The sequence below is a fragment of the Channa argus genome, chromosome 14 (genome assembly GCF_033026475.1).
Source record: "Channa argus isolate prfri chromosome 14, Channa argus male v1.0, whole genome shotgun sequence".
In the NCBI taxonomy this organism is placed as follows: domain Eukaryota; kingdom Metazoa; phylum Chordata; class Actinopteri; order Anabantiformes; family Channidae; genus Channa; species Channa argus.
This window is the reverse complement of record NC_090210.1, coordinates 7,107,879-7,121,485: the sequence shown is the minus strand read 5'-3', so window position 1 is coordinate 7,121,485 and position 13,607 is coordinate 7,107,879. Positions and strand designations below refer to the sequence as shown.

At 37.6% G+C, this 13,607-nt stretch overlaps 1 protein-coding gene across 1 annotated transcript; it reads right to left on the bottom strand.

Annotated features, from left to right (window-relative positions):
• Window positions 1-612: 612 nt before the first annotated feature.
• LOC137098296 (phospholipid hydroperoxide glutathione peroxidase-like) lies at window positions 613-4,153 on the bottom strand. The gene is made up of 7 exons (XM_067474400.1): window positions 4,055-4,153; window positions 3,164-3,258; window positions 2,826-2,970; window positions 2,490-2,641; window positions 1,509-1,533; window positions 1,330-1,389; window positions 613-1,075 (listed from the first exon to the last, which is right to left on the bottom strand). Exons 1-7 carry the CDS (start codon window positions 4,118-4,120, stop codon window positions 1,043-1,045), a joined length of 576 nt encoding a protein of 191 aa, XP_067330501.1. The 5' UTR covers window positions 4,121-4,153; the 3' UTR covers window positions 613-1,042.
• Window positions 4,154-13,607: the final 9,454 nt, after the last annotated feature.

Sequence of the window (13,607 nt, the reverse complement as noted above, 5' to 3'; positions counted from 1 at the left end):
GGATCTGTCAGGAAGAATGTGCTAAAGCTTGTAGACTTAGTCCTGAAGCTGTTAAATGGTCTGCACAGTACTGAATTAACATAGTGGGAATTATTAGCAAAAAATAAAAATGATATGCTGATTTTTGTTTTCACTTTGTCTTTCTGAATATTGCATGTCTATTAACGGAAATAGGTTTTCCCCCATTTGAAATTAAATTTAAAATGCAGTAAAATGTGCAAAAACTGAAAGACATACATTCATACTGAAGCAACTAGTTCATGTAAGCTGTAGATCTTTTCCTAAAGGTGAGGTTATCTGCACAAGCACGTATGAAAGAGTTATCAACTTGCCTAAATGTAAGCATGCAAATCTATACAAGATGGATAACATTTGTAATTCTAATTTAATATCAACTATAAAACAGTATATTTACTGGTACTTGGGAAAGATGGAAACCTAATGCAATTACATTAAAGTTACAAACAAAGCTAATCTTATTGAGTTTTAAAATTTCGCTTATTTTGAATCTTATATTGGAATAAACACAAAGCCTATTACAATAAACTAATATTAAAATAACAATTACAACATCTAAACATTGTAACTCATGTGAAATAATTGTAATAAGTGTTCAAGCATTCAAGACAGCATTTATTTTCCAATTTCATTATACGATAAGCCATTGTACAATATTGGGCCCATCAGTAAGTGCAAACAACTATCAGCAGGATTACAGATATTTGTGAAAACTTTGAGATTGACAGGTGCACAAACGTCTGACTTAACATTCAGAGGACTAGATGGTGTTTGTAATAAGAAGGAGGAATGGCTGTTTTTAAGCTGAACAAGTGTCTACTTTGGATAAGTTGCGATGATCTCCCACTTGTTCCTACAGGGTTTGGTGTGGGTGTGCTCTGGAGTTTAGCTGCACGCGATAATCAAGCCCGCCTTACCCAGTGCTGGGTTTACAGACAGGCCATCATTGGTTCAGATACACATAACACACCAATACACTGAAGTTCAGAAGTCAGAAGTCAAAAATATGGAAGACTGTGTAGTATTAAAGGTATTTAGGCAGGTCCTTCTCCACCACCTGCACAAACAAATGAGCAGAAAATGTATTTTACTGAAAAACTAAAAAACACCAAAAAGATTTTAAAAGGCATTTTTTAAAAAGGCATCATTATTCACCATAAACTATGACAAGCCTAAATTAATATTGGGTGAATAAACTTTAGCATGTGTAAAACCGCATACAAGTAAATCGAAACAGCAGATAACAAATATTTATTAGGTGTCACACTTCGCAGCATTTCAAGCACCGAGAACTATTTTAAAAGCACTTACGATGGGATCATCTGTTGGGCCATATCTCTTCACCACTTCCCCCTCTCTGTTTATAAGAAACTGTTTGAAAAAATATTAGTACAAACATGTAATTTTATGCAGTTATGGCAAATAAATAAGAACATTTTTTTTTACTATAGATGCTTTAACAGGACAATATATACTATATTAACAATTACCTTTGTGAAATTCCACTTGATATTACTGTGACGAGAAAAGAAGACAAAAAAAAAAACATTAAAACCCAATCAGCAGGCAGTAAACAGGCTGCTGTGTCATTGTTAATGTGGAACACAATGCATAGACAGCTTTTAATCAAGTGGGTACAATGGGCTAGTTAGCAAATTACACTGGAGAAAAAGATCGGAGCCCACTCCTGCAGCACAGTCTGCCTCTTTCCTACGTTTTTTCCGTCAGTATAGATCACTCATTTTCCACAAAACACTAATAAATTACCTGGTTCTTGAGTCCTCAGTCAAAAGTGCTAATTACACTGTCTTACAAGCTTTTATGGACTGTGAGATATTTCTACTCTAATCCAAGGCAAAGAAGAAACAAAGAAGAAGACTCTAGAAGAATCAACAACAATGACAGGATAGGTTTTACATAGTGTTCCCATTCCAGGGTTAATCAAATTACAGTCTGAAGTCACAACAGGCTGCCACTGACACATTTAACAAGGTAGAAAATGTACAATTTTATTCTCAGAGTTAGAAGCACACCACTCCAACCTTGGCAAAATTGTTAAAGTTTTTCTCATAATCCTCATAATCTACACGTCCTCCTTAGAGTGAAGAAGCTACTTGCACGAGAAGTAATTTCTATCAGTATCACGTTTCCACTTCTTTGCCAATAGGAGTATTCAAACTTGAAAAAATGTCTTTACTGGAAATTCTGGTGCCAAAATTTACAAACAGTCCGCGTTTAACTGACATTAAAATCTGATCAATGGACAGCAACACTTACCAACCCAATCCCTCTCATGTTGCACTTGTGTCTCATGAAATTTAAACATTTCATTTCCCCCTTCACAGCACTGTGCTCTAATGTCTTCTCCCTGATGTCTTTTGCTTGCTTTGTGGCTCAACTGTATGTTTCTTTGAATAAAAATGGCTGCCAAATGTAACGTTAGGTAAGCAGAAAACAAGATTATAACTCACTTTCCCAGGGTCCCTTTGCCTTTGGGCTGTGCTTTCATCCACTTCCAAAGAGGGTGAGCACCGTCCCCATTCACCTCAATCTTACTGAAGAGGTCGAATTCAGCATTGAAACCTTTAGCAAACTCTTTAATCTCTGGGTCTGTTCCTGGCTCCTTAATAAGATAAACAAAAAAAAAAAAAATCCAAGTCAGAAAATTTTACATAAGATCATCAAGACGACTGCAAACGTTTAGCTTATGTTTGTTTGAATTGAATATTGTAAAGACAAATTATTGTTTAAACCATGTTTCTACCAAAAACATTGAGACTGAGGCAAAGTGTGGTTATGCTTGTTACCTGTCCCCCAAATTGGTTGCACGGGAAGCCTAGGATTCGTAAACCTTTCTCAGCATAGGTCGCGTGCATTTCCGTTAGCTGAGTGTAGTTTACTCTGGTCTTTCCTCATTTAGAGGCAACATTTACTATGATGCACACAAAACCTCTGACATTAAAGAAAAAACAAACAAACAAAAACAGTCACCTTAGTAAAATATACTCATGACAGCTACAAGCAATATTTCCAAACTTTCAACTCTACAAAAAAAAGGTACAAAGTGAATCCCCCTGGAGGAATAAATGAATTCCTTAAGCCATAATCTTTATCTGAGTATAAAGATTATTATATCATAGTTTACCTGTATTTCTCAAGAGACACCTCATTGCCATCGATGTCCTTAGCAGAGAACTGATAGATCGCCTTGGCACTCTGCCAGTCCCCCACCTGAGCACACTGCATAAACAGGGAAAACCACATTTGTATGAGTGTTTTGTGACAGCTGAAGAGAGGGCGTCATCTAATACAAAGTGCCTAAAAGCAAACCAAAGGTTGAGTCAGATAAACAGGGGGAAATTAAAGGAAGTTAACCAATGATCTTAGGACACTGTGCAGTTTGGCCCGTTTGTGTCATAATTTACATCATCCCAGTTTAAGACGCTGAATGTCTGCCTGCATGCCCGCCCCAACAGCAGGAAATCTGCAGATTCATGTTGCTAATGCAGGTTAACTGCGCACGAAATCTCTCTCTCTCTCTCTCTCTCTCTCTCTATACATATATATATATATTTTTAAAAAAAACCTTAGGCGAAACACGGTTTTCGTGTTGACCTGACGTTGTCTTGAATCACCCTGCTAACGTTAGATTAACATGAGCAGATTATGAGCAAACACTTTTAAATCAGCGCTTGCGTTAAAGTTACAACCCGCAAGCTACCACGGAAACAAGAAATCAAAAATACGACAACGTTGACTTCAATTAGCTGGATTCGGTGATCTGTCTTGACTAGAAGGATTAAACTTTAAACAAACTCCGTCCATGGGCCTAAATAACGGTCAATTGCAGTCATTTACATGAAGCTAATGATTGTGGCTAACGCTCCATAAACATCGGACACATTTATCTGTTACACCGCTTTTAAAAATAGAAGACGTGAGTGTGACCTTCACGTTGTTCAACAAACGAGTATCAGAAAAATACATTATTAAACATAATAGGTAAAACAAACACTATGGTGATCTATTAACTTACCATACTTCTCAATACACCCCTACTGCCAAACAATCCCACGAGCACTGACGGTCTCCAAAACCCCATTAAGACCCTACTGATCACATGGTCTATAGCGCCGCCCAGTAAGGTTCCGCAAATGAACAATATTTAGAAGGCTATAAAGATCCTAATTTTTCTAATGAGTTAAAATGTAGATTGTTTGCTGTGAATTATTACAAATACAATTAAAATAAATCAAAATTAAAAAAAAATGTTTAAATGTTTAATGTCAACAATCACAGAATAACCTGCCACAACATACTTCGGCCACTTGGGGTCAGAAGAAACAAGTTGTGATCACCTTAAAAAACAGTTTAAATGCGCTGCAAACCGCAGGTAATCTCAAGAGGAACAGATTGCTGATATGTCTGATCTTAAGGCAAATTCTTTAATGCAATTTATTTTAAAATATATATATATATACAATCCCGTCCAAAAGTATTGGAACAGAAAGACCATTTCCTTTATTTCTGCCTGTAGACTGAAAACATCAAAAAGATAAATATGACACAGGAGATCGACATTTCAGCTTTTATTTCCAGGTTTTTACATCTGGATCTGATACACAGCTTAGAAGATAGCACCTTTTGTTTGAACCAAACCATTTTAAAGGAATTTGCCTCACTATTCCAATAGTTGGGAGGGGAGTGTATATTAAAGATATGATGTCTACTCTGCATATGATCAGTGTCACAATAAAGTGCTGCACAAGGGGGTTACCACCAAGTGACACAAGCCCGAAACTCTAAAAATCGTACTTTGGCACCTGACTTTTAGCAGGTAACAAATTCCACATAAAATACGCTTTCATCCTTCAGCGAGGGAGATGTGTGCTCGCTCATTCACCGGGGAGGAACCATGTGATAGGATTACATGGGAATATGACATTTTGACTTCCTGTCTAAACCTGTTTGTGCAATGGAAAATTGACATGTGCCTTGGAGACACAGTGCAGCAACAGAGAACAGGTGTGTGCACTATCATTTAGGCTTGTTTGCTGAGGATGGTGGAGGCACAGGAGGTACTGTCAGGTTCAGATAGCACACTCCTGAATGAATAGTTGACAGTGAGGGATGCAACACTGTATCAAGTGTGTTTATCTAATAGGACTTGAGAATATTAAATCTATAGACTATACTGTAACAATATACATTCCAACCATTGCTACTGCAGTGACCCAGATCACCCATGTCAGGTTCATAGTCATTGTTGTTCTATGGAATGCATTATGAAATATGCTTGTGATCCCCTAAATACATAGAAAATGTATGCATTTTATACATTTTTAAATGATAACAGAACACAACAAAAGGAGATTTAAAAAGTAGCCTGTAATATGTGCAATATTACTGAAATATGCAACTGACATGATATGATATTATGTAATATATTAATTTTGTGCAATATATACTTGAAGTATTAGGAATGACATAGTGAAAAGGGAGTAGTATCATGATATAGCCTTCCAGTCTGTCTAATTTGTGAGCGTGTTGATATACACAGTAATGCAGAGATTAAGAGAGTGTAATGATGGATATGGCTCAATTTACTCCACATCTGCCCTTTTTAGTTACTTTGGCAACTATGGTAAGAAATCAAAGTGTAGTTCATCATCAGCTGCAAAGTAGTTTAGTAGTTTCAAAGTAGTTTACTGGTTGTCCAACAGAGGTCTCTGTCCAACTGCAGTAAAGATTGTTAAGAATCTGCATGACATTCACACCCCTGGGATGTAACATGAAACTTCTGTTGAGAAAAAAGGACGTCAGTCGGATTAAGGAAAGGTGGGCTTGAATGCCGTTTTGTGACCACGGACATCTGTTTACTGCACATGACAATGCTAAACTAATGCACACTTTCTAAGAGGGATTAACTGATGTGTGCATCTTGTATTGCTAACTAAGTTCTGTCTCATGGTTCAGTTGAAACAGAAAGTTCAGAAGAGATGATAGAATAGACGTTTGCTTATCTGAAGGCCACATAAAGTTCCAGCCAGTCTTCTGATTTAATTTGCTTTCCTCTTATAAACAATTTCATTTTATACCATCAAAACCATGTTTCTTCTCTTTCTGTCTTTCTTTTTTTTACTGCATATCAGGCCAAGGGCATTTTACTCCTCATAACATGCGTGTTCTGGGACTCGGCTTTGAAATAGCAGTGGTCTGACGTCAGAGTGGTGCCACAATTTAAGTCCCCAGGAAACGCGATTTTTCTTCTTTAATTGGATGTATTCCCTGCTGAAACTGAATATTGGAAATTGGAGGGGGGGTGTGACACACAAAGGAATTACTCAGAAGTGTAAGCTAAAAGGTTATCAGCTGTAGAAGAAGGTTAATGTAAGTGGTAACATAGCACAAACAGGTCACATTTAGATTTATGGGAAATCATTCACCACTGAAAATGAAAATATACATTTCAGACCATTTTAAGTTTGTTTTCTCACACTTGAAAATGTTTTTTTGTTTTCCAATAGGCAAAATATCATAGACACCCCAAAATATAATCAGGATCATCATAAATTGTGCTCATAAAAGACAATAGTTGTGTAACATATTTAAAGATGTTCAGTGTCCTAAAAAGTAATCATGTATTATTGAGCAGCCACTGTTGGTTACAGTGAAATATTTTTTATTGTCCTTTTGGCTTATCTTGTGAGTTCAGGGTCACCACAGCAGATCATTTTGTCAGCATGTTGATTTGGCACAGTTTTTATGCCAGATGCCTTTTCTGACGCAAGCCTCTCCAATTACTACCAGGATTGGGAACAGAGCTGTGCAGCTGGGGATGGGCTGTTGGGGATTCAGTGTCTTGCCCAGGGACACTTCGACATGTGGCCGGGAGGAGAGGGGTGCATACCTCTGACCCTATAATTGGTACACGGCCACTCTACCAACTGAGCCATAACCACCCCGGGCACAATCACATTGTTATGCCATATAACCTTTATTCATCTATTTTATTACATCACATTCAATTATTTGCTGCATTTGATGAAATGAAAGTGCAGTATTCTTTTTTAATCTCTGTTACATGGGACACATAAGTGGAAACAACCTACCTACAGTTACAGTAATAGTTATTTAAGGAATGAGATGGCATTAAACTTTTGTTTCAGCTGGGTTTATTCAGTACAGTTTTACATGTTGTTCGGTCCTATCATCACATAATGAGCTTTATGAAAAGAAAGTGATTTGATGGCAAAGAATAATTAAAGAAATACTGCATAAAAACTCCAACTGTCCTCCAACACATACACATGGACACACTAAGTGAGTTTGGGTGGTGGGGAGGTCATGTCTTCTGAGGGTGAGGCTTTTAATTAGGGAATGACAAAACACAGAATTCACCACAGGTGTCCACCTGAACCATCCAGTTTAAAGCCACTAATTAAACACCTGTCTCACACACAGACACACACACACACACACACACACACATCAAATTAAAACTCAAATCTGGGGGGTTCTATCGTAAAATACATCAGTACAGTTGATGCAGTGTTTGTGTGTGTGTGTGTGTGTGTGTGTGGAGGAGTTGGGTGTATGCTGTAATTAGTTTCTGCTCTGCCTCTACTGTCAGAGTGTTCATGAAATAGTGCAGTAGTTTTTTTGCTGTGCATGTGTTTTCTTGTTTCAGCTTTTCACATTAATGATTATTTAATGATTTCACCACAGAACCACGTAAGTATTACTTAATATTAATGCATTTCTGCTAAATACAACATGTGAGGCTGAACAAATACCCTGAAATAATGTTAAAATGTATCTGCACCTGTTGCATACACGCATACACACACAGAACAGGGATTTTACATTGACTTGCATTAATTCATTTGTTGGAAACTTATCCCAGTTTTAACCATAAGCATTACCTGCGTAACCTAAACGCTTGCCCTATCCTTAACTTACACCTAATCTTCCCCTGACCTAACGCGTTACTCCCAAATTAAAGGATTTGGTGCTCAGACTCACAAATGTGTGTTTATTTAAAGTGATGACAGCAATGAGTGTCAAAAAAAAGAAAATGCTGCATGTCACACATGTCATCCTAATAACCGTGCAAGTGGCTCCATGTCTTGCAAAGTTATTGAGAGGTTTATTTCTTGGTTTGTTTGTTTACTTTGCCACATCTCACAGGCAGTAATTTAATGAACTGCTCCCATCAGATGCAGAATTGGGCAGCAAACCAAATGCTGTTATAGGTCAAATTTTCAAACATCATTTTATCTACACTGCAGGCATGTTTTGAAAACTTGGATGTGATTGAAGAAAATTAGGACAAGTTGAAACAAAATACTTATTGCATAATTTTGGCAATAGAGTAAAACAAAAATGAGAAAACAAAATTCAAGAAATCACAAACAAACAACTAAAACAACAGAAACAAAACACCTAAAGTTGAGAGTTCATATTGTGTATGGTTAATCTAAAGGTCTGTTTAGGATGTGAACTGCATTACAGTATAATAGCTGCAAATATATCATAATGTAATTAGTGTTCAGGATCCTTTTGGAACACTACAAAGCAACGTTATGTTCAAAGAGTTGTTTTAGTTCATACACCAGAGAGCATGTTAACCCTGGCTAAATAATGAGAAATCATATTTGTGGGGGGAGCTAAGGTCCATAATGAAAAGGATGGACAAAAAACAGAGAGAAACAAACAAGTTTCAAATTATAGGAAAAACAAACAGTTGCCTAGAAACAACCTCTGCTAAACCTGACTCCCTTAACCACCACCAGCACCCCCCACGACACACACACACACACACACACACACACACACACAGAGCTATGCGCACCATGGGAGATAAAATCAGATGCTTCAAGAAAAGTTAGTGTTATTACTCACTGTTCCTAAGCAACAAGTTTGCTGTTTTCTTGCCTTGGCCATATCTTTGTCGGCTCGACTGGAGATTAATAGTCAGAGACAGAAATTAGGCTGATCGAAAAACTTCAGCAATTTCTCAGAAGTTTGCTTTGAAGCAGAGTAGAAATTGGCATCACCTGGGTTGGCGAACTGGGAATTAAAAAAGTAGTGGGAGATCATTTTTTTCTCTCTTTTATTTCAAGACCATTGATCTGAACACCACTATGCCACACTGTTGCATGTTTTCGAATACATAACAAAAGGATTCTCATAAAAACAGATGGCAACCTATATTTTCACTGGCAGAGAATCCTTTACATTTAACCCTCGCACTCTGAGGGGTTTGGTTGGCAAGGCAACAGATTCTGCAGTCTGTTTCCCATGACTGCATCTCAATAGTCCAGATCAGCCTCCGTATCCCTCCATCTTCCTTGAGAGAACACAAGTAAGACTAGGCAGGCATGCCATGTGTTGAAATGTTCAGTGTTATGCTGACAGGCAATTGGCAGCCCGCTCACTTCATCCTTCAACCATATCTCTCAAATCCATCCTCAGGATCAATTTAATACCTGCAGCTTAAGCTGACACTGTCAAACCTGCGTGTAACCATTGGAGCCCTAAATGAATCAAATATTTTATTTCAGTTAAGTGAGAAACCTCAAGCTGCCTTCCAAGAGTTTTGTTCTCAAGTTCCCCAAAGATGTTGTTTCCTAAACTCTAAATTTAAGAGTAGAGTAAAAATTGTTTAAAAAATATTTGTTGCAGGTTGCTCTTATGGAAGAAGTGTTTTAAAGTTTTGTTACAAATTGTTCTTAATTTGGATGATTTGGATTTTTTCAGCCATACCAAAGGATTACGTTGTTCTTTATTGGTTGTGAAAATTCAACTTGTAAATAACAATTTAAAAGACTAAAGTTTTTTTGCAGACACGTGGTTTTCACATGACAGTGAGGATTTACTGTACTTTTGCCACACTGTATAAGTATTTCGAATTGATGTACAATACAATGTATTTGTCACAGGGAAAGAAATGCCACTTACAAAACATGGGTACATGACTGGTCAACCAAATTTAAATGGTTACAATTTTACTAGATGGGTTTAAAGTACATTTCTCATAGAAAACGATGAATGTAACATTTTAGACACTGACTTATAAACAAGATAGAAAATGCACACAAATGCACATTTTACTCTGACGTAGAGGCAGCTGCTTCCTGAAGAACAAAAATCAGTACAGAACTCAATAAATCTGTACCACAAGAAAGAATAGCAATAAAATACACTCAGCAACAGCTCCTGTTGTTGGCAGAACCACTGAAAAAAACTTTGTGTCAGACATCAGACAAAAGATTTTGTGATCTGATGAAACAAGAACTGAAGTCTTCGGCTGTAATAGGAAGTGTTATGTCTGAAAGAAAGAAGGCACAGCTCATTAACCATTTAACACAATGCCTGCTGTGAGGCAATGAGGTGGCACCATCATGCTGGGAAGGAGCTGGTGTTGAGCAGCAGGGACTGGGACACTTGGAATAGGAGGTAACAAATAAATGCAATAAGACAAAAAAGCCTGAATGGAACTTGACCTTAATAGCATTTTGTTGTCCAACACTATATGGTCCTGGACATACAGCCAACTGTGCGACGCATTAATGTGTTTTTACTGCATAAAACATAGTGATTTATTCCTTATTAGTCCTTTAAATGACAACACTAGGCCACCAACTCAAATGTTGAGAAATGTAATTTTTCACTTTCCTGTCCTGAGAAGACTGATACAAGATTCATGTCTGTGTGTGAGACAGGAGGTGATTATTTAGTTAAGCATAATGCTTAAAAGCCGGGGATGCAGCCTAGAGTGTGTAAAATTTAGAAATACTGCAAACAATTTGATTCAGTTGCGTATGTAGGGTTGAAAAAAAGGCAGACCAAAGGGCAGTGGTTCGAACCACCGTACCATCTCCGTGTCGAAGTGTCCTTGGGCAAGACACTGTACCCCAAGTTGCTCCCGGTGGGTCAGGTTAGCACCTACATGGCAGCCACTGCCATCGGTGTGTGAACGTGTGTGTGTAAATGGTTAAATGACGAGGGAGAACACTGAAAAGCGCTTTGCATAAAAGTGCTATACAGGTGGTTATTTAACATTTACAAACCAAGTGTAAAAATGGGGAATGTGAACAGCCCTAAAAAGCCGGAGACATTGGGACTGTTTGTACTCAAATGCATAAGCAGAAAAAGTGGATGTATGCGACAGTTAGTGTAGCTATGTTGAAGATCTGTCTCCTGACACCGCAGAGAGTCATTTTACAGACTTACACATGGAGGAGAAAACCATAAAAACACAAGGCTGACATGTATTTGCAGGTCAAACTTACAATGCCTGTCAAATGCGTTAACTTTCTGAACACAGGGTTTGTTTAGAAGGAGCATAAAAGATGTTTTAGTGCTTATGGGGACACTTACCCAGCAGGTGTGGCAGCTAACAATTTAGTGTCCATAACAACTTTTTCAGTTGTGAAAAAGAAAAGAACAAATTGACACAGTGGTAATATACACCATTATAAGATTTTGTGAAAGTCTTTTCCTTTTCCTTGAGATAAAATGTTATTTTTGTGATCCTGAGGGGTTGTGATTGTGTACTTCTTTCGAACAAGCTGAGTGAGTGAGATTGTACTCTCAGTAACATAGAGGCAAAAATGTTTTGCCTTGATTCTCATTGTTACCTTTGGCAAAGGTGAAGGTAGGACTGACACAAACTGGCTCCTGAGTTGATTTGCAGATAAGGCCTCATTTCTAACATTGGCAAAATGACACCAATATAACTGGAACATGCTACGTCAAAAGCGCTGCAACAGCTTGTTAAGGAAAATTGACTTCAAGGAACAGAGGCTGCATTTACTTCCCTAAAGTCAATGAACAGATGAATATGGCTACTCAACAAGGGGTTTGCAGTCTGAAGAGACACAGTGTTAGTGTTTCAAAAGGCATAAGAGGACATGAGTCATGTCAGATAAACAATGCTGAAGGTGCCTCAGTTGGAAATATGCTTGTTAGGATTCATGTCATTTTACACTGCGATGTGCTTTTAAAAGGAGTTTGAGTGGATCAGTAATATCGCAAAGGGTATAAGAGACCTATGTTCACGTCCTGCCTCACACATATATTGACCTCTGCAGCTTCCTTTAAAAGAAACCTTTGTTACTCTTGTCCATTTATTATTTGTCATTTGCTTTCTTTATCGTTGACGCTTATCTTTTTTTGATCTCTTCCTATGCATCAATCTTTTTTCTCTCCATTCCCACTTTCTCTATTTGGGGTCCATGCCCTGCTGTGTTTCCTGTCTTTCCCTCAAGCAAATTTGCCTTTACTACTGTGTGATGTTTCCTCCCAACTTACATACAAGTCACACGCACATATTAGTTTTTGTGCTGAAAATAATGTAACAGTGTGATTTCCTGTTATCTCTCAATTTTCTTAAGGCAATTAAACAAACTCCCATGTTATAAGAACTGTATAAAATGAATATTTCTTATTCTGTTGCTTGCTTAGATGCGTAGATTCTGAATCATTCACCTCTACTCATGGCCTTTTCGACCTTCTAAGACCTTTTTAGATATTAGGCGATAACATTGAAAATATCAAAAAGAGCCTTAAGGCCCTGTTAGCAGCAAGAACCTGTGAGTTTTATCATGTTGTGGTTTACAGGGTCTCGAGTTTATTCAGAAAACCTACTCTCACTGTAAGAGGAGGGTAAAGAAGAAGAAGCAGAAGAAGAAAGATAGAAACTTTATAGAACTGACATGATTGATGCAGTGGATTAACAAACTTTAGTATCTCTTATAAAAAAATTGCTTTGTAGAACTGTGTGTTATTACTTTTTACTGTAATAACTTTGTTATTATAACATCACTTCGAAGGCAATAAAGATCACATTTGTCTATTTCAGTGATCACAGTGACACAATATTTCTGTTGTCTTCACACCTTTATATTGTATATTTAATGAGATAAATGTGTCTGTGTCATCCCTTCAGGTTAGATTGAAATGAGGATTGCCACAGAAGCTGTTAAACCTATACCACCACAAGACAGAAGTAATTACCCACTCCTGTGGCTATGAAGCTTAGCCAAGTGAGGAGGCATATATTTGCCATGCTATAAATACAATTTGATTGAAGGGATAATTGTTTGGAGGGGAGTTTTCTCACAGTTAACAAATAAAAAAACAGTACCTGGTGAGCATGCAGACCCTTCATTGGAATGTTGTTGCAGAAGACTTTTCTCTGTAACTGTCCACAACTGGCATTATAGAGAAGAGCAGTGTGGACACATGGAGATTTTTGACAGGTGGAGGTGTTGGGGTTATGGCTGATGGAAATGTGATCTTCCTTTCTTCCCTTCAGTTTCAGTTCAGTAGGCTGTATATGGGCATGACATTTCCTTGTTGCTTTAGCAACAGAAAAGAAAGGGTCTCCCATTTTTTCCTCTGGGTTAAATACCCTCATACCAATCCACCACACCATCACATTTATTGTTTAAGTTCTACATAAACAGAGGCATGTGTGAAAACCAGCAGGGCTATGCCAATGTGTATTTGATTAAAAATCTTTTTGTGATTAGTGTTGAGGGAGTTATGTGGGTGGTTGTCACCAATGAAGTCCGTCCTTT